A 21,610-nucleotide genomic window follows, 5' to 3' on the forward strand; every position below is an offset into this window, starting at 1 on the left:
GTCTATGGCCGGGCATTGTTCTGTATATACAGGGCACAGCTGTCTATGGCCGGGCATTGCTCTTTATATACAGGGCACAGCTCTTTATGGCCGGGCATTGTTCTGTATACAGGGCACAGCTCTCTATTGCCGGGCATTGATCTGTATATACAGGGCACAGCTGTCTATGGCCGGGCATTGTTCTCTATATACAGGGCACAGCTCTCCCCATAGACAGACATATAGAATAATAATGATAATAATGATCGCTCGGCTCCCTTCCTCCTCCTCAGCTCCCCCTTTGAACCGGAACCTTTTAGCAGTGACAGCCCCGGGCTGTGTGCGGAGGTCTGGGGAGGATCGGGGGAGGAGTCGCTGTGTACCGGGGACAGTGATCGGGGAGATGCTGGTCGCCAGTGTGGGGGGTATGGCCGGGTGTCGGATGTACTGTGGGGGCTCCACTATCATTGTGTGATCGGATGGACATGTCCTGCTAGCGGTGCCCAGCCCGGGATCTGTACACAGCGGGGGGATCCCCCCTCTCATCGCTCCGCTATGGGGAACACCACGTCCTGCTGTGTCTCCTCCAGCCCCAAGCTGCGGAGAAATGCCCACTCCAGGCTGGAGTCCTACCGGCCGGAGCAGGACCTCAGCAGGGAGGACACCGGCTGTAATCTGCAACACATCAGTGATCGAGAGAACATCGACGGTAAGAGGCACTGCCCAATGAGGGCACAGGGATCCCTGCTAGGGGGCACACTGTCCAATGGGGGCACAGGGATCCCTGCTAGGGGGCACACTGTCCAATGGGGGCACAGAGATTCCTGCTAGGGGGCACTCTGTCCAATGGGGGCACTGCCAGATGAGGGCACAGGGATCCCTGCCAGGGGGCACTGCCCAATGGGTACACAGGGATCCTTGCTATGGGGCACACTGTCCAATGGGAGCACAGAGATCCCTGCCAGGGAGCACACTGTCCAATGGGGTCACAGAGATCCCTGCCAGAGGGCACTGCCCAATGTGGACACATGGATTCCTGCCAGGGGGCACACTATCCAGTGGGGGCACAAGGATCTCTGCCAGGGGGGCACAGAATCCCACCAATCATTACCTATAGATGGTATAGACACTGCTACCCCTGCCAGGTAGGCCACACACAGCCCATATGTGGCACTGTCACTGCTCTATAAAGTGACACACTGATAACTGCCAGGGAGGGCACCCGAATGATTGCACTGGTGGGGCACACACTACCCATTTGGGGTACATGCACTCATAACTCTACTGCCAGGGAGGGCACACATTGCATAGAGGTGGCACTGCCATGAATGGAGGTACACCTGTTGTGAATCCTACCACAGCCAGGAAGAGTACCTTGATCCTCTCACTTACAGGGAGGGTACACATTGTCCAATGCTGCTACAGACACTGATAGCCTGCCACTGCCAAGGCGGACACACCGATCATTGCACTGATAGGGCATACACTACCTGTAGGTGGCAAAAACGATCCCTGCAACTGGCAGGGAGGGCACACTGTTCATTGCATCGATAGGGCATTAACTACCTGTAGGTGGCAAAAACTATCCCTGCAACTGGCAGGGAGGGCACACTGTTCATTGCATCAATAGGGCATACACTACCTGTAGGTTGCAAAAACTATCCCTGCAACTGGCAGGGAGGGCACACTGTTCATTGCATCGATAGGGCATACACTACCCATAGGGGGCAGATACACTGATAGCCCTGCACCAGGCTGGGAGGGCAGACATGACCCATAGGTGGTACAGATCCTGCTACCCCAGCCAAATCCATAGAGGGCACACTGATGTTTGCAGTGACGGGGCATACACTGCCCATAGGTGGTACGGGAATCGCTGCCGCTGAAATGGAGGGCACACGTTCCCTATAGGGTACACAGAGAATGCTGCCAGTGCTAAAGAGGAAGCATGTATCATTGGCACCCACCCCACCCAAAACATAATATTCCGTACTACTACTATCATCCCCATATGAATATGCTACAACACCCGTATCGCACTAACTCCACCCAGAACTGAAGCCTGCTATCGTTTGGACTTTATTTTATTGGATTTGATTATGATTTATATTTTGCAATTTGAAATATATTTGACAAAAGGGCATTTGGTTTTGGGTGGCGCTGCTGTGATATACAATATAGTATACTATTTAGAACACTCCATCAGTTTGGGATAATAAGATCTATTTTAGGATTTAGTTATTTAGAATTGAATATTAAATATTATACACAATGCCATAAGTGGCACAGACACTGCTAACCCTGTCTGTGCTAGAGAGGGCACCCTGATCATTGTACTGGGGTGCATACTCCCCATGGATGGTACAAACCCTGGCACTGCGTTGGAGGGCACATTGATCATTGCACTGAGGGGGGGTCACATGCTAACCATGGATAGTAAAAACCCCAGCACTGCCATGGAGTGTACACGGATCATTGAACTGGGGGGGGGGGGGGCACACTACCCATGGGTGATACAAATCCTGGTACTGCCACGGAGGGAAAACGAATCGTTGCACTGGGGGACACACTACCCATGGGTAGTACAAATCCTATCACTGCTGTGGAGGGCAGGCATACCGATCATTGCACGGAGGGTGGGTGCACACACTACCCATGGGTGATACAGACACTGGCACTGCCGTGGAGGGCACACTGATCATTGCACTGATGGAGCACACACACACTGGTTTCTATAGATGTCCTGCCCATTGATTGCTTCAGTAAGGAGATATTTCCTCTGCTAGAGAGGGCACACATGGCTTATAGGGGGCCGATTACTGTTCCCCTGGCAAAGACACAGAGGGCTTCTATTCACACAGTGGTTATACTCTGACACACTCAATGTTTTTTGCTCTGGCACAGACAGGGAACACATCATTTCAGGCACACATACCACTAACCCTTGCACTGCCAGTGATGGCACATATCAAGGCTGGCACTGGCAGCAAATCAGAGCCGAGCACTGCCAGGGGGGGACACCCATAATCCTCAGTCATCCTAGCATTTGCTGATAGAGGGAATTCTGTTGGGGAGGGCACATACCAATCCCAACCCCACTTCCTGGGTGGCATACTGACTATTGAATTTTCTGAGACAGCGAGGTGCTTCTCCCACAATAAGGGGTGCTCAGACATTGGGCACTATTCCAACATATAAAATGGCATCTACTTCAAGAGTGTTATATAAATACTATGTTGAACAGAGAGAGAGAGAGAGGGAGCATCACTGGCAGAAAAATCACACGGTACCCCTGGGACCTACAGCGATCATTGTTTCTTCTGACATTGGGACCATATAATCCCCCTGGGCATTATAGTCATCATTGCCTCGAAAGAGGGGGATCCCCAACCAGTTGCTCATGAGCCACATCTGTCTTTCTGTTTTCTTTGTTTAGTATTGGATGTTTCTCTTGGAAATGCGTGTAATGTGTGTAATGATGACATGCAGCTATCCCAATTGCTAAAGTTGTCTTTTTTCGAAAAGTATTCATGATTTTAGCAAATGTCTTGGACAGCTTTGGTTTGGAGCTTCTTATGCCTCACTAAGGCCAGTTCTCGTACATATGATCGTAAATTTAATAATGTATCTACAACCGGTGGGATTGTTCCTGCCATGATCAGCTAGCCATTCAGAGGTATCTTGGAAGGATTCTTGCCAGGCAAAGCTGTATTATTTAGTGGGATGTTCATTGTCAGAGTTGAGGGCCGCATGCCTCGTTCATTTTTAATGTAGCTTCATGTCAAAGAATGGCTCACTTAGCTGCCTCCATGTGCTGAATGTTCGTTATCGTCCCCATTCTGGTGGGCATAGGAATGTGCATTGAGCCTCTGTTTCTGGCGGCCATACACATAACAATTGAAATATTCTTTACAGAATCAGAACATATTATTAAATCTATGAATGATTGAATAGACACATACTGAGTCATCGATCAACTTAGAACTGATCAAAATTATTCTGATTGGTCTAGATCAGTCTTTCTCAACCTTTCCAACGCAAAGGAACCCTTGAGATAACTTTCCGGTCTCTGGGAACCCTTACTACTAATTACTATATCTACATCTCGTGATACATTAGTGTGATGGTTAGTGGGAAGAATGCTTCGTACACCTACCGTATGATGGTTGGGAAGTATTACCCCCTTACAGATAGCTAAAAAGATCAATGGCGTCAGTGGGAACTTATCTGAGAGGCACAAGTGGCTCATTGCTCAAGGAACCCCTAGCAACATCTGGAGGAACCCTAGGCTTCCATAGAACCCTGGTTGAGAAACCCTGGTCTAGATGAACTATCCTATCATAGAAAATAGTCTGATGTGATTGTAAGTGTTTCGCTCATCGAATTATCTTTTTTTATCTTATGATTTGTATCCTATGAATATGTTAATGAGTGCTTTGATCTCCAAAGAGCAATCTGCGTTCAAATCACTCTTCAGAGTGTATTTGACAGGCAGCGAGGAGGTGTTTTATCACCTCCTCGCTGCCTGCTTTAACCCCTTGAACTCCTCACTAGCGCACTGCAACCGCGTGTATTGCACATTGTTGCAGGGTGCTTAAATGGGTCTTACTTGGTGAGTGTAATACCTGCCAAAGGTGCCAAGGAATATAATTCCTGCTGCAAAGCATCATATGTGGAATGGGTAGATACCCGGCCGCTGCCTCTGCAGCTAAAGCGGGGGGGGGGGGGGGGGGGGAACCTGTGGCCTTCCAGCTGCTGCAGAACTACAAGTCCCATCATTCATGGGACTCATACTTATAAGTGTCAGCCTTGAGATGCCTCCTCATAGGACATGTAGTGGTTGATTTAGGCCTGGTTCACACCTATGCATTTTTAGTTCTTTTTGCAGAATTGCACTACAGTCCATTTAACATGGTTTCCTATGGAACACGTTCTGTAGTACAAACCTGCAAAATGCAAAAAGCACTAAAAATGCATAGGTGTGAACCAGGCCTAACTAAAACGGGAGAGTGGAAAATCTGGTGCAGCTGTGCATGGTAGCCAATCAGCTTCTAGCTTCAGCTTGTTCCATTAACCTCTTCGCATCGGCGCCTTTTGGCCCTTTAAGAGGTTTAAGAACATGTGACTGCTGTCATGGCGGTCACACGATCAGAAAACTCTGGATCGCAAGTAGCGATCGGGAGCTTTCAGTAAGGCGCCAGTAACAGTAATGCCTTGTACACACGGTCGGACATTCCGACCACAAAATCTGTCGGATTTTGTCCTAAACTGGTGTTGCATACACACGGTCGGACAAAGTTGTCGGAAAATCCAATCATTCGGAACGTGATGACGTTCGTTCGTTATGACGGGACTACGTTCAGGCTAGTAGCCGATAGCTTTGGTCTCGCAATTTGATCTGAGCATGCGTGGCACTTTGTCCGATCGGAATTCTCTACAAACGATCGCAAAAAGTCAGATTGGATTTTTTTGACGGAAAATTTTAGATCCTGCTCTCAAATTTTTTCCGCCGGAATTTCCGACAGAAAAAGTCAGATAGAGCCCACACATGAGTGGATTTTCCGACTGTATAATCCGATCAGACTTTTTCCGTCTGAATTTCCGACCGTGTGTACAGGGCATAACTGTACTGGAAGCGCACATGGCCCATGCGGCCGGTGCCAAGGGGGTTAAGCTTTGACAAAAAACCTGGAAGCCGATTGGTTTCCATGCAGAGCTCAGTAATGTATTTAGGTTTTGTGCTGCCCTAGGCCTGAGAAAACTTGTGTACCCCCTCATTTAAATATGACCCACCACTTCCTTTTTATGACCAGCCCTGAAATTTTCGAGTGGGGACACTAGTTCTGAGGGCATGGGGGGGGGGGGGGCGCAATGGATTCTATTAATTTGTAATTTGCATATATTTCCTCTCACTTCCTGTTTGGCTGTGGGGCAGGAAGTGAAGGGAAATCTTTGCAATGGGACAGGGATGGTAAAAAATAAACTGACAGGGGCTATAACCCTTCCTTACTTTATCCAAAATGGAAAAAAGTGTTGCCTATAGTTCTACCTTAAGCACAAATTTCTGATAATTTCTGATTTATGGAGAGGACTAAGAAGATGGTGCAGCAGAAAACATATAGCACTGTGAGGAAGGTTTTTGGTCCAGGATGCAGTGTGGCTGCTTTATGGGGGGCGCTAAACTAATTTGCCTCTCAGCCCAGTCCGCCCCATAAGACTGGCGCTACACTAAAAGTGTAGCGCAAGCCGGCGGGACTCTTTCTGTGCTGCCCCTCCTGCAAAGTGCTGCTCTAGGCCTGGGCCTTGTCGGCCTAGGCTAGGATACAGTGTTGGCAGAGCTGCACCAGTTTTTGCAAGTAAAGCAGCCCCGTAGAGTCCTGCCAGTTTTGTGATGCCTTGTGGGATATGTAGATTCATGCTTGTAACTGGCAGTCTTGCAATGCCTCATGGAAAATGTAGTTCCACAACAGCTGAAGGGCTGCAGCTTGCCCACCATTGAGCTAAAGGGAAAGCTGGGGGGGGCGTAAAAAACCGTGGCTCATCTGTTAGCATGAACGAGCTCTAAATCACTTGACAGTCTGATCTAATATAAAATCATTCAGTGTATGACCACAATTAGCCACCAGTGATAGGTTGGGGGTCATCTTGACGCTGAGCTTTGGTGCCTACGGATTGAACCCAGGGACTGATTGGCAGGTTGTATTTTCTTTACAGAAGAAACATCCCACCTTTTTCTCGCAGCGCAGTGCCTGGCAGTGGGCGTCTCATATGTAGTGAAGTGTACAGATGGGTGAAACTGTTAAAAACGTTCACCCACGACTTTCTTTTATTAACAGCGCACAGCTGCTGCAGAACCTCTCCTGAGCAATAGGTGGTGGTGGGTGACGACATGCGGCGTGCCCGGACCGCACTGTCCTTTGTGATGAGGAAGCCAAGCACTATCGTCATCTCTCATTCAATCACACATCAATTACATCCAAGTGACCCAGACTGGAGCACTTAACCAGCTCTGCATGTGATTGACGGAGAATGGATCATGGATGCTCAGGATGCTTTAGGCTTTTCATTCTGCAATGGATCTGTTCTGCCCCCTCCCCAGCCATTGCTGCTTCTCCGTCCCTCTAAGTAATTGTCTGTAATATACAGATGGGGCAGAAACTTTATTAGCCGATCAGTGGAAGGCGGTTGCAGCGAACGTTGCTTTACATTGGAAAACATTTTGGAAGGACTTTAGAATTCATATTTGCCTTGTCTCTTTCTCTATTTTTATCTGTCCAATTAAGGTTTCTAAATCCTGTTTCTGATTGGTTGTGATGGGCTACAGATTTGTTCTATGCAGAGGTCTCTCTGCAGAGGTCCAACACCCACCCCCCCCCCAATTATTTTTTTGCGATACAGCACTACGTTACTTTAACTGACAATTGCACGGTCGTACGACGCTGTACCCAAATAAAATTGATGCCCTTTTTTCCCACCAATAGAGCTTTCTTTTGGTGGTATTTGATCACCTCTGCGGTTTTTATTTTTTGCTCTATAAACCAAAAAAAAAGGCTGACAATTTAAAAGAAAAAAAAAAAATCCAATAAAGAAAAAAGTGGAAAATATCTAATTTCTTCATAAATTTAGGCCAATTTAAAAGAAATTTACAGCTACATATTTTTGGTAAAACATCGCAAAAAGCATACATTGATTGGTTTGCGCAAAAGCTGTAGCATCTGCAAACTATAGGATAGATTTCAGATTTTTTTTTGTACTATTAATGCAATGATCAGCAATTTTTAGCGGGACTGCAACATTGCGGTGGAAAAATCTGACACTAAGTGACACTTTTTGGGGACCGGTGACACCAATACAGTGATCGGTGCTAAAAAAAAAATGCACGGTCACTGTACTAATGACACTGGCAGGGAAGGGGTTAACATCAGGTGCGATCAAAGGGTTAAATGTATTTTCCGTGGTGGATGCTTTGACTGGGGGAAGACCGAGATCCCTGTTCCTGCTTAGCAGAAACACAAGATCTCCATCTTCCCCTCTCACAGAATGGCGATCTGCCTTGTTTAAATAGGTTGACCACCGTTCTGCTCTCTCAGAACTGATTGTGGGGTGCCAGCGAACATCAGGTTCGCCGGACCCGCTGATTGTCCAATCATGCGCCCCCCAGACCCGGAAGTGACAATCATGGATAGGTACATGACTATGCCCAGGAGGGCCACCCTGCCACAGTATATATGCGTGGGGGCGGTCCGGAGGAGGTTAAAGTGGTTGTAAACCTCAGACATGAAGTATGAACAAAGCTTAAACAAAAGAGCAATTATCTCCTACACGGTGCAGGTTTAGGAGATATTCATATTACCTACAGGTAAGCCTTTTCTATAGGCGTACCTGTAGATAAAAATCACAAAGCAGACTTTATTACCACTTTAAGGTTAGGTGGGCAAAGGGATCCTATCAGAAACAATTATTGTTACTCTCATAGATTTCCAAACTTGCCAGAAACCAGTCTGTTCTGTTGGCTTCCTATCGCTCCTTTTCATGTATAAAAACTCAGCAAAGTCTTTATCAGGCATGGGCTGTGCGTTGGGTAGAGGAGAACACTGTGCTGGTCATGTGACACTGCGATTAGGAAAAGTTGATGTATCGTTGCCCGTTTATAGAGTTATTTCAACCAATAGGAATGAGCCAAAGATTGGAAACTTTGATATGTGGTTAGAGTCTGATTGTACTCTGTAAACACAATGCTGATGGAAGAGATGTGTTGGTGGCATGTTGAATGGTGGGTGTTTGTGATGTTGTGAGTGCAGGATTTCGCAGTTGTTGTGAAATGTACACACTCATCAATGCTGTTTGTACTGCAAAAGTCCAGAATCCGCAGCCTTGAAACCTGTCCTACAAACCTTGAAAATCCAGAACGACGACCTCTGGCTGTGCGCGGCGGAGGTAATAGTGATTGTATGTCCAGCAGAAGATGGTGAGGAGTGACTTTTAATAAATTGACACTTACCTGTCCCAGGGTTCAGCCATGTCGGCGGCAGATGACGAGCAATCGCTCGTCCCTCCGCTGCCCCCGCCGCCATCCTCTGTCAGGGAATCGGGAAGTGAAGCATTGCGGCTTCACTGCCCGGTTCCGTACTGCGCATGTGCGAGTTGCGCTGCACCTCTCCACTGGTCCCCGCTGTGTCCTGGGAACTGTGTGTTTCCCAGAACGGGGGGGGGGGGCGGGATATCTGCGGCTAGCTGCGGCTAGCTTGTCCCGGTGTTCTGCCTAATAGAGTCCGCCCATCAAATGGTGTCCGCTCCGTACTGCGCATGCGCAGTACGGAGCAGACGAAGCTTCGGAAAATCTCTGAAGCTGAACGGCGCCTGCGCCATGAGTGGAGGTGGTAGCCCCACCATCCAAGCAGACATAGGGTTGTGAATTTTAGAGGGCCCCTTGCAGGCGAGCTTCGCTCGCCACGCTTCGGGCTCGGCCTCGCTCCGCTCGGCTCTTTTTTATTCTAACTGTATGTCCACTTGGATAGTGGGGATAGAACCTGGACTCAAGGCGCAGGCACCGTTCATCCTCGGCAATTTTCGGAATCTGTGTTCCTGTGTACTGCACATGCGCAGTACGCAGGGGACACTATCTGATGGAGGACGCTATTTGACAAGACACCGGCAGTGGGTGCAGATACCTATTATCCAGGTATCTGCACCCCCCTCCCCCCTGAAAGGTGCCAATTGTGGCACCGGAGGGGGGGGGGGGGATCAGATGAGCAGAACTTCCACTTCAGGATGGAGGTCTGCTTTAATGTGTTTTTTTTTTTTTTTTTTTGTTAACTGAAATTTTACCTTTTGTGGTAATATCATGTGGCATAAAAAATTGGAACTGCCACTATTTTATGGATGTCTTATTTCAGAAAATATATAATGTTTGGAGGGTTTTATGTAATCTACAGGCCTAAAATTCTTTTTTTAAATGTGTGCAAAAAAAATGCAAAAACGACTCTGGCTGTGAAAGAGTTAAATGATAAGTTCAACTTCGGGAACATGTTACACGTTCCACCCATAAGATTTGTTAGTTAGTTCGTTTTTTTTTTTAGCTGGCTCCTAGATTCCAAGCCAACATGCCAAGCCCTGATATCTTTTATAATCTATACTATATCAATTTATAATGGTGTGTGTGTGTGTGTGTGTATATATGTATGTATGTATGTATGTAGCACTAACCCCCCCAAGGAGCTGCTGGTATGATTTGGGCTTACCGTTACCTCACCTGCTTGCTTCTCCGTCTTGGGGATCCTGTGGTAAATGGCCCAAAGAATGTTAAAACTGACAGTGAATCCTCTTTTGGGTTATTTATTTAGAAAAAACAAAGTCTCTTGATGGAGGGTAGAGAGCTAGGGCGAGTTCAGGCACTTAAATTGCAAGGTGAAAGTATTAAGAGAATCCAGAGAATAAAACTGTTCCACAACTGGATTCAACAACCCCCGGATAGACCCCTCTCACTAGGCCTAGCAGCTGGTGGGATGCTCGGTAAAGTCTCTGCCACAGACTTGTGAGATACACTTGAGCGTTACTGAAGGATGTGGATAAACTTAAAGAACTGACATACGGTACCAGTTTCTCTCAGCCGATCCGGCGATACCGTATGAGTCTTGATCCAGGTTGCATCCTTCAACTAAGCCTCCAGGCTCCTTCAGAGAAACCAGCCTTGCTCACGGTCTTCTCCTGAAAGAGTCCTCCCCTGGGGTTCTTCCGTTGCTGGTCCTCTCCCTTCTGATGAGATGGCACCGGACCATCCCTGGATCATTAGGCCCCGAAATTTGCTCGGGCCTATCCCTTCAGTTTTGTCGCCTCAGGCCAGCCAGCCCCGAGACACAGGATGCATAGTTCCGCACCCCAGGCCAGGAGGGCCATAGGGCTGGGTCAGGAGGACCCCGAGAACTAAACAGACAGAAAATAATCTCTCGCCCACATGGCGTTGGTACCTTAAAAACCATCCCCCAGAATGCACAGCAGGAAAACACTCCCACTGGACTGGTTCCGAGAGATAAGTGGCATTCAATGCATCCAGCTAGACTGCGTTTCTACTCTTGCCGGTGGTGACAGCGACACCTGCGGTCAAGGAGAACCCAGTGCAAACCAGCTGGACTGGTGCGGAATCCAGAAATTTCGAGAAATAATCCCGAAGCCCAACTGTGGCTTCAGGCAATTTAACTTTACAAAATCAATAACGCCTGCTTGTCAGGAGCCAGCGCTACATATATATTGTTTGTGTGTGTGTGTGTATAATATAATAATATATTAGAAAAAGATGTTGATACAGCATGTGTGGTAGAATATATTTGTATGCTATTTGTCTCCATGTACATTATGTTTACTATGCCATGAAACCAATTTCTCCTGCGATTGGTCAATCTATGTGTAACACTAAGCTGATTGGTTGCAGCAACCATAGATTCATTTTAACAGCTGCACAATCCCGTGATCATGCATCCCCCATGCTGTTCTTAGTTCTTATTGATACCGTTTTTTATTGTTGTTATTATTAGATTGCTTGGTTTCTAGCAGCAATGTTGTGACGTTTCAGCTGAAGGTCCTGTTTTGTTGTGTAGTGCAGTCTGGCCATTGGCTCTGCATTTGTATTCCTTTGTATAATGATCTTGTTCTGACTGCAGGGATACAAAGGTGCCGAGGAGTAACTACAATGACAATAGGAAGATGTAAAAACAATTCTCCTATTTACAGACATGAAGTGGAGGAGGATGAAAGAGCTAATTGTATTGCACCTGTGTCATCTTTATTTTAGTATAATTAGCCTTGGCTGGGATCCATATTACCGAGCTTCATTACTAATCTAATGATTGTGGGCCCCTCTCTATGTCAGAGGGCCGGAGAGGGGATGGGATTGTTGCATTGTTCTGCTATCCATCCAGATGCAGTATGTAAACATACATTCTTAGAACATGTATTGCAATATAAAATAATTTATTAACAAAATATAAGTGCAATTATTTTTTTTTTCAGTTCAATAAAAAATACATGGTAATTAAAATATATTTATACATTATTTAGAAGAAAAAAAACGTCATATACCGCTGTATGAAAACATTTGATTATTTATTGTGATATTCCTTATAGCAGACATTTTATGGGGCCTGTGGGCAGGATTGTATCTTCTTGTTACCTGTTTCTGGGTTGTGTAATTTTTAAAGGCATATTACACTTTTGTAAGAAAAAAAAAAAAACTTGTTTAGCAACCTGTCTAATTGCTTATTGAAAAGGTAAGGGATCTGACATTGCTGACCTCTTTTATTGAACATTCTACCCTTCTTTTATAAAACCTGATTATGGGAGAATTCCAACTTTTGCAAAATAATAAAGGCACCCATACTGTAAAAATGAAAAATGGGTATTTACTGATAATATAATATAATAATTATAGCCATGATCAGTCCAATACAATGCACAGGCTTCTGTAGGCCACTATTTAAGCCCCAGGTCCATATAGAAGCACAGACCTTCAAGTAGAACTACGTTGCATCTGAGCTCCACAAACCAAAAAATGCAATTTCATTCATTGTTAATATTCAAAGCAAGCTCCCCCCCCCCCCCCTCCAGCCTTGTCTCTTTGCTTTATTTTGTTGAGAATCACTTTGAAAAACACAACCTAGCAATTCTGGTGGTGGCCATCTTGAGTAAGGGCAGATGATTCCTGTAGCGTTTATTTCCTGGGATCCACTCGCCCTTAGCTCAGGCATGCAAGCAGGAGAAGGAGTGCTTAGCTGAGAAAGCCCCCTTGTCTATCCCCCCTCCCCCCCAAAAAGACTCCTGGGATGTATGACATCATTTGCCTAGGCCTGGAATCCCGGAAGTAACCAAAGAAATGTAAAAAAAAAAATGTATAAAACAAACGAATATTATCTACCTTCCTATTCATTTACTAATGCTAGCAGCATAAGGATTACAACTAGTCAATGTTGATTGAGTTCCGCTTTCAGTTAGGGGGCTACATGAAGTTAAAGTGCACTGCAAGTATGGTGACATGACCAGTGAGAGTAATGTGTCCCTATGCTGCAGTGGAACATGGGACTTGTAGTTTTTGATTCACAAATTCAGTGAATGGATGACTCCGCTGTGAAGGTTAAGCAACACACAGCCGTGCTGAAATAAAAAATATACAGAATGCTGCAGGGAGAAAGGAACGCCAAGATAAAAGTGAGAAGGAGGGAAGTTTGAGGGTAGGGACTGCAGAATAGCAGCATGTCCTATGTTACACGCTAAATATAGATGTAACCGGAAGCATGGTAGCAGTTCCTGTACAGCAGGGCTGGAGTGTGAGCAGAAAAAGCAGAACAAGGAGCCAATCAGTTTATGTGCCTACAAGAAGCATGCTCATTGGAGGACAAAGCAGGGTGACAGATGACCTCATCAGTGTGCTGCTTTTACCTTTCTCTGTCCTATCACAGGCTGGGGCAGATCCTGAACAACCTGAGCTCAGAGGAAGTGCGTTTTGAATGATTCTGATCATCAGACTGAGGACATCTAGTGGCAGAAAAAGTACTGCAGGGGAAATCTTTGTATTAAAGCTGAATTTTGCAGGAAGAGTTGGCTTTCCTATTTATCTTTTAAAGTAGTTGTATGGTCAAGGCTTACTATAATAAGGCTTACCTGTAGGTAAAAAAAATATCTCCTAAACCTGTACGGTTTAGGAGATATTCCCCTCGGTATGCGCCGCTGACTGCAGCGGCACATGCGCACAAGGGGGTTCTCGCCGTGAAAATCCGGCAGCGCTCGTCCGGCCGGACTGAAATCTCCCGCGCGCATGCGCGGGAGTGACGATATCGCGGCTCCGGCCACTCACAGCGCCGGAGCCGCGATACCCGGAAGAGACGCCGAGGGAGCATGTCAGCTCCCTCGGCGTGGATCGGGCCAGATGTCGGGGCCTCGTTCTAAGGTAAGTATTTCATAATGAGCTAGTATGCGGTGCATACTAGCTCATTATGCCTTTTGCTTTGCAGGTTTAAAAAAATAAATAAAAAATTTGCGGGTTTACTACCGCTTTAATGGGCTATTATTTGTATCATGTTATTAGTTGTGAGAGTTCTGCTTTAACTCCTATATGGACCAGCAATTGAACAGCTATTGCACATAACATTACAGTCTGTTGGACTGTGTATGTAAATGCTGTCTTGCTTTGTCCTATGTTAAACAGTAACTCCACTTTTGTTTAGAAAAAAAATATTTCCCTCTTTTGTGATCTATGTACAATGCAAGGATTTTAACAAACTTTTGCAGAGTATTGCCTTTTGCTATTCTGGAGAAATAGTGGTTTGTCTGTGTCCATGTGGACAGTGAATCTAATGGCAGTGATTTATAAGGCCTCATGCACACGGACGTTTTTACAGCCGCTTTTTTGAGCGTTTTTTGCAGCTTAAAAAGGCCTGTCCATGTTAGTCTATGGCTTCATGCCCACCTAGGCGTTTTTGAGCTGCAAATGGCATAGGCGTTTTAATGCTGTAAAAAAAACCCAGGACCAGTGCGTTCCGTGGCGCGGAGCTAGAGCTGTAAAAACGTGAATCGCGGGAAAACGCGCAAAAACGCGCAACATATTTTCTTTGTTTTCTGAGTGCTATAGCCAAGAGATGTGTTTCTTTAAAAACGCTAACGCTAAAAAACACGCAAAAACGCCAATGCAAAATGCGGTACAAATCGCGTTTTTAACGCCGATTTTTCCAGACGTCGGAGCTAGCTTTGCAGCCAGTTTTTTAAAACGTCCGTGTGCATGAGCACTAATTATTAATCAGCTTCTGCACTCTGCCACTAAAGAGGAAAGTGGTAGGGTATGCATCCCTTTAGACGTGATTTCCCTTTGGGACTATCTCACCAAAAATGCCATTTTGTTGCAGGGAATGCCCAAAAACTGACTTGTTTCTTAGTGCTGAATTCTGAGAAAACCAGTAGGCCAATCACACAAGCAGGAAATTATGTTGGGGGGGGTTCCTTTTCTATATACAGAACACCTCCAGGTTGCATTGTATTTTACAGAGAATCACATGAAAGTTAATTTGCCAAAACATTCAATTACAATATGACTCCTGTAGCAATTTTATATGCTATCATAATTTTTTGCTGTTTTTTTTCCCCATGAAAGTGGAGTTAGCCTTTTCGCTGCCAGGTCCATACCCCCAAATGTTCATGCACCCCCTGTGCCTCCCCATTGTGCCCCAAGATGCTTTCTGGGCTCCACTTGCCCATCTGTGGGCCTGGGAGTGACATGGCGGGTGCCAGCAGTTTCAGGGAAGGGAGGAGAGCGGATACATGTCTGCTCTCCTCCCCCTTCTTGTATCCCAGAAAACAACATCTACGTCACTTCCGGGTCAGCCTATCTGTGCCCCCAGCTAGCTTAGCCCAGAAAGGATCTGCATTGCAAAACATTCAGTGGAGCCCAGAGGAGACATGCAGGGACTTTTTGTCCCCTCTGTGATTGAAAACCAAAGTTAAGTAAAAAAAAAATGTTTTTTTATTTTTTTGCAAAAAATAAAGTTACACTAGGGCTGCACGATTAATTGTTAAGAATCGTTGTCAATTTTATTGCCCCTTGCGATCTTGAGAACAGCATTTTCCCCATTCTTTCTATGCAGAGAATTCTCTCCTGAAGCTGACAGCTGTCAAAAAAAAAAGAACAAAAAAACAGGCAGTCTGCTAACTATCACAACATTCCTGCACTGGGAACTCACTATAAACATTGTAAGTTTTGTCCTTTAGATCAAAGGAATGAACTTAAGTCTGTAAATGAAGGAAGTTTAACCACTTAAAGTCTAAACCTTTTTCTGACACTTGTTGGTTTCAAGTTAAAATACATTATTTTTTGGTAGCAAATTACTTAGAACCCCCAAACATTATATATATTTATTTCTTAGCAGAGACCCTAGAGAATAAAATGGCGGTTGTTGCAATATTTTACGTCGCACTGTATTTGCGCATCGGTCTTTCAAATGCATTTAAAAACAAAATACACTTTAATTAATTTAAAAAAAAAAACTACATGGTAAAGTTGGACCAATTTTTTTATTTTTTTTATAGAATATGAAAGATGATGTTACACCTCGAGATTGGTGAGAGAATAGTGATCTTTATTCTAAGGCCCCTTTCACACTGGGGCGGGAGGTGCATCGGTGGTAAAGCGCCGCTATTTTTAGCAGCGCTTTACCGTCGGATTTGCGGCGCTATTCAGCCGATAGCGGGTGGTTTAACCCCCCCACTAGCGGCCGAGAAAGGGTTAAAAACGAGCGCAAAGCACCTCTGCAGAGGTGCTTTACCGGCGGTATAGCCACGGTGCTCCATTGATTTCAATGGGCAGGAGCGGTGGAGGAGCGGTGTATACATAGACTTTTTTGACTGTCCTGCCAGCGTGGGGCTGGCACACTGGAGGCAAAGCAGTGGCTGTTTCAGGGCGCTTTGCAGGCGCTATTTTTAGCGCTGTAGCGCATGCAACGCGCCCCAGTGTGAAAGGGGTCTAAGCAAAAAAACATGATTCTCATTTTGCCCAGAATCGTGCAGCTCTAAGTTACACCCAAGCACATAAAAAACAAAACAAAAAACAAGGCCCCCCCCACCCCCACAAATACAAACGTACAAACCTAAACGTCGAGGGCACCTATGTGTAAAAGCGCCATTTGTTTTTTTATAAATTCTTTATTTTTTCATCTTTTCTTTCCATAGATTTCACATTACATTTCGTTTTACATCTACAACTTCTTTAACAGCTATAACAGTCTTATAATATTTCAATCCGTACCTCAATTCCATGTCATCCTCCCCCCTCCCTCACCCTTCCCTCCCAGAAAAATAAATAAATAAATATACAAACAAGAAAAAAAAAAAAAAAAAAGTTTGAATTTTCACTATAATCCCCCCCCTCACTCCCCCCCCCCCCCCCCCACCACCACCCGCCTGCTCTATCATATTTCGAAATGTTTCACATCATACTTTCTCTATAATTTAGATATGGAGCCCAGATCTTCTGATATTTCTCGTCTTGATCTCTCATTGTCATTGTTAAATTTTCCATTTGTTGGATTTCTGCAATTCTCTGAAACCACTGTGCTCTAGCTGGAGGGCTGCTTTTTGTGATACACATTACATATGGCCACACACTCCAGAGTGAGAGCAATAATCCTAACACAAGACCTCCTCTGTACCTCTAAACTGATATAGGGGCCCTTTGAAGCTTCATCTATAGAAACTGTAGGGTACTGAAGTTTGGGCATTCACAAATTCAGGGTTTGACATGTTGAGTATCTATTTACTCGGTGCAACCTCATGTTTTCTATTTTACCAAATCTGGTTAGTTTTTCTGTGTTTATTTGCCCTAAAATTCACTTTAGTGTGTTGTTGTGTTGTTGTGTTTTTTGCTTTTTTTTTACCTTTGTGGTAACGTGTGACATAAATTGGAACTACCACTATTTTATACTCTAGGGCAGGGATATGTAATTAGCAGACCTCCAGCTGTTGCAAAACTACATGTGCCATCATGCCTCTGCCTCTGGGTGTCATGCTTGTGGCTGTCAGCCTTGCTATGCATCGTGGGACTTGTAGTTCTGCAACAGCTGGAGGGCCGTTAATTGCATATCCCTGCTCTAGGGTGTCTGCTTTCAGAAATGATATAATGGTTGGGGGTTTTGTGTAAATCCTTCAGGCTTAAAATGATTTTTTTTAGACGTGTGTGCAAAAATACAATAACGGCACTGGCAGCGAAAAGGTTAATTGAATAGTTGCAGCACATGTGAGCTAATACTGGCTTTGAATACATTTTGGTACGGCTTGTATTTGACTGTTCTTAGTATCTGGAGTATTAAAATTATTATTATTATTTTTTTTTTTAGAATGATCGTCTTACACCCTGGTACCATTATGGTCTTTTTTCTGTTTAGTTGCTTTGTGCTGTCAGTGAGGGAGTGTATGTGTGATGTTGTATTCCTTGTATTGGTTGAATAGGGGGTTAGGTCAATCAATTCCCAGCAGCGTGAACAGAATTTCTTCTATGAAGTAGCACAGTGGTGCATTTTTTCCTATCTACAGACTTTTCTGCAATAGAAGGTTTATTATATTATGCAGAATTGTCTCGGCTCCTGATGATTTCAGTCTTCAAATTGCTGTCCAGCTGGGTGACTAATAAGGGGACACAGCTGCCGCACATTACTGATCATTATTATTATTTTTTTTTATAGACCCGTCCACTCTCTATTGTTCTAATATTGATTTGGGATTGACAAGTATTTTTCAATAACTCACCCCGCACTTCTCCAATCGATTCCAGTGTCTGCCATTTAGTGTAATATGATTTAAAAAAATTCCCAATCTTGTATGTGGGTAAAGAGCTCACAATTGAAGAGCTCACATACCTTGAACATGAAGCTGAAGCCTTACCTCAGACCCCTTTCACACTGGGGCGTTTTTCAGGTGCTTTAGCGTTAAAAAAAAGTGCCTGTAAAGCGCTTAAAAGAAGCCTCATCTGCAATCCCAATGTAAAAAGCCAAAGTGCTTTAAGAGCCCTTTCACACTGGCAGCGCCCGAAAAAAACGCTGGTAAAACGCCGCTTAGGCTGCTTTCACACTGGGGCGGGAGCAGCGTCGGCGGTAAAGCGCCGCTATTTTTAGCGGCGCTTTACCGTCGTTTTAGCGGCGGTGTGCGGGCGCTAGCGGGGTGGTTTTAACCCCCGCTAGCGGCCGAAAAGGGGTTAAACCCGCCCGCAAAGCGCCGCTGCAGCGGCGCTTTGCCGGCGGTATTGCCGCGGTGTCCCATTGTTTTCAATGGGTAGGAGCGGTATAGGAGCGGTGAATACACCGCTCCTTCACCGCTGCAAAGATGCGGCTAGCAGGACTTTTTTCACCGTCCTGCCAGCGCATCGCTCCAGTGTGAAAGCCCTCCGGCTTTCACACTGGAGTTAAAGGGGCCGGTTTTTTTCAGGCATTACACAGGCGCTATTTTTAGCGCTGTAACGCCTGAATACCGCCCCAGTGTGAAAGCAGCCGTAAACTAGCGGTGCTTTATTAGCGCTTTTTGAGCGCTAGTGGGGTGCTTTTAACCCCTACTAGTGGCCAAATAAAGGGTTAAAAGTGCCCACACTGAAGGCGTTTTGCAGGCGCTTCCCATTGATTTCACTGCTCCAAAAGCGCTGCTAAAAAGCAGCTTGTAGGACTTTTTTTGACGCCCAGCGCAGCGCCTCAGTGTGAAAGCACTCGGGCTTTCACATTGGGATTGCAGTTGCGGCTTCTTTCAGGTGCTTTACAGACGCTTTTTTTTTTTTAAGCTAAAGTGCCTGAAAAACGCCCCAGTGTGAAAGGGATCTCAGTGTGAAAGCACATGGGATTGTAGATGAGGCTTCTTTCAAGCACTTTACAGGCACTTTTTTTAACCAGTGTGAAAGGGTTCTAAGGCCCGATTCACACCTATGCATTTATAGTGCTTTTTTGCAGATTTGTACTATTTGTTCCATAGGTAATCATGTAGTGCAAAAAGCACAAAAAATCCATAGGTGTGAATCAGGCCTTAACCGCTTCAGCCCTGGAAGATTTTACCCCCTTCCTGACCAGAGAACTTTTTGTGATACGGCAGTGCGTCGCTTTAACTGACAATTGCGCAGTTGTGCGACGTTGCACCCAAGCAAATTTGTCATTCTTTTTTTTCCACAAATAGAGCTTTCTTTTGATCACCTATGTGATTTTATTTTTTTGCGCTATAAACAAAAAAAGAGCGACAATTTTGGAAAAAAAGCAATATTTTTTACTTTTTGCTATAATAAATATCCCTCAAAAATATATTAAAAAAATAAATTTTTTGGCCTCAGTTTAGTATGATATGTACTCCTTCTACATATTTTTGGTAAAAAAAAAATCGCAATAAGCATATATTGATTGTTTTGCGCAAAAGCTAAGCCCCATACACAATATCAGATTTTCTGCTGATTTTGCTTCCTTCAGATTTACCAAAACCATATAATATGAGGTCAAACCTTAGGAGTTTCAATGTGTATGCAATCAGGCAGGACCCTGCACTACATGGTTTTGGTAAATCTGAAGGCAAAAATCTGCAGAAAATCTGATGGTGTGTATGGGGCTTTATAGCGTCTACAAAATAAGGGATAGGTTTACGGCATTTTTATTATTATATATTTTTTTATTGGTAATGGCGGTGATCTGCGATTTTTTATTGTGACTGCAACATTATGGCGGACACATTGGACACGTTTGACACTATTTTGGGACCAATGTCATTTATACAGAGATCAGTGCTATAAAAATGCATTGATTACTGTGTAAATGATACTGGCAGGGAAGGGGTTAAACACTAGGGGGCAATCAAGGGGTTAAGTGTGTCCTAGGGAGTGATTCTAACTGTGGGGGGGGGGTGGACTACTACTCACATGACAGCGATCACTGCTCCCGATGTAGAGCAGTAGATCCCTGTCATGTCACTAGGCAGAATGGGTAAATGCCTTGTTTACATAGACATCTCTCCGTTCTATCGCTCCGTGACACGATCGCCGGGAGACCGGCGGACATCGAGTCCGCAGGTACCATGGGCACGGTCACGCTGTACGTAGCAGGTGCACAGGTACGCCCATTTGCCCACCGCTGCCAATGTGGAGACGTAAATATGTGTGAGTGTGTGTGTATATATGTATATGTATATATATATATGTATATATATATAATATGTGGCGGTCGGCAAGTGGTTAAAGAGGCCCCCCCTATGAAATACTGTAGCGGGCCCCCCCCCCCATGAAATACTGTAGCTGCTGACTTTTAATGTTAGGGCACTTACCTGTCCAGGGAGCCCGCAATGTCAGCACCCCAGCTGATCTTCGATCTTCACATTGACTGTCGGGTGCAGCCGCCGCCATTCCTGGTAATAGAACCCGGCAGTGAAGCCTATCTTTCTAATTGGCCCAGCAGCGGAGGAAGGAGGAGGGGCCGAACTTCCGAGAGGCGGTGCCGTCTGCAGAAGTGGGGAATGGTACCTGTCAAAAACAGATACCCGCCCCCTCCTCCCCCCGAAAGGTGTCAAATGTGACATCAGAGGAGGGGAGGAGACAGATAAGTGGAAATTCCACTTTTGAGTAGAATTCCGCTTTAAGTTTTACATTTCAACAGGTTCCTCTCCTGTACTGAAAATGCATACTCTAAATTAGTGTTTCTCAACTCCAGTCCTCAAGGCGCCCCAACAGGTCATGTTTTCAGGATTTCCCTCAGATGTAACGGCTGCGGTAGTTACTAAGGCAGTGAAACTGATCAAATCACATGTGCAAAATAATGGAAAACCTGAAAACATGACCTGTTGGGGCACCTTGAAGACTGGAGTTGAGAAGCACTGCTCTATATTCACTGCACAATGTGCGTTGCCTGGCTGGAAGAGGTCCAGCATCATCTAGCTCTTTCTCCCCAGCATGGGCCCACCGCTTTTATGGATTGGATTCCAGTCCTTTCAGTCGTGGAGCTTAGCATCACACGTGGCAGTTACCTAGCATGGACTTCATGCCTAGGATCTCCGGCTCCTCCAGACTGACATCCACCAATAAAGGTATTTTAATACTTGCATCATTTTTCCTAAGAGTCGGCCCACTGCTTGCAATCTGACGGCTCTTGAG

General features: G+C 45.2%; 1 protein-coding gene across 1 annotated transcript in view; it reads left to right on the top strand.

The window, feature by feature from the left end:
- Positions 1–323: 323 nt before the first annotated feature.
- Positions 324–21,610, top strand: part of CCNY (cyclin Y) — a 192,314-nt gene continuing 171,027 nt past the window's right edge. Inside the window, exon 1 of the mRNA XM_077491106.1 lies at positions 324–688. Within this exon, the coding sequence (XP_077347232.1) occupies positions 535–688 (154 nt within the window). The 5' untranslated portion in view covers positions 324–534. The remainder of the gene's footprint in view (positions 689–21,610) is intronic.

This window comes from Lithobates pipiens, unplaced genomic scaffold (genome assembly GCF_037356315.1).
Source record: "Lithobates pipiens isolate NorthernLeopardFrog02 unplaced genomic scaffold, aLitPip1_a1.2 Scaffold_19, whole genome shotgun sequence".
Taxonomy (NCBI): Eukaryota; Metazoa; Chordata; class Amphibia; order Anura; family Ranidae; genus Lithobates; species Lithobates pipiens.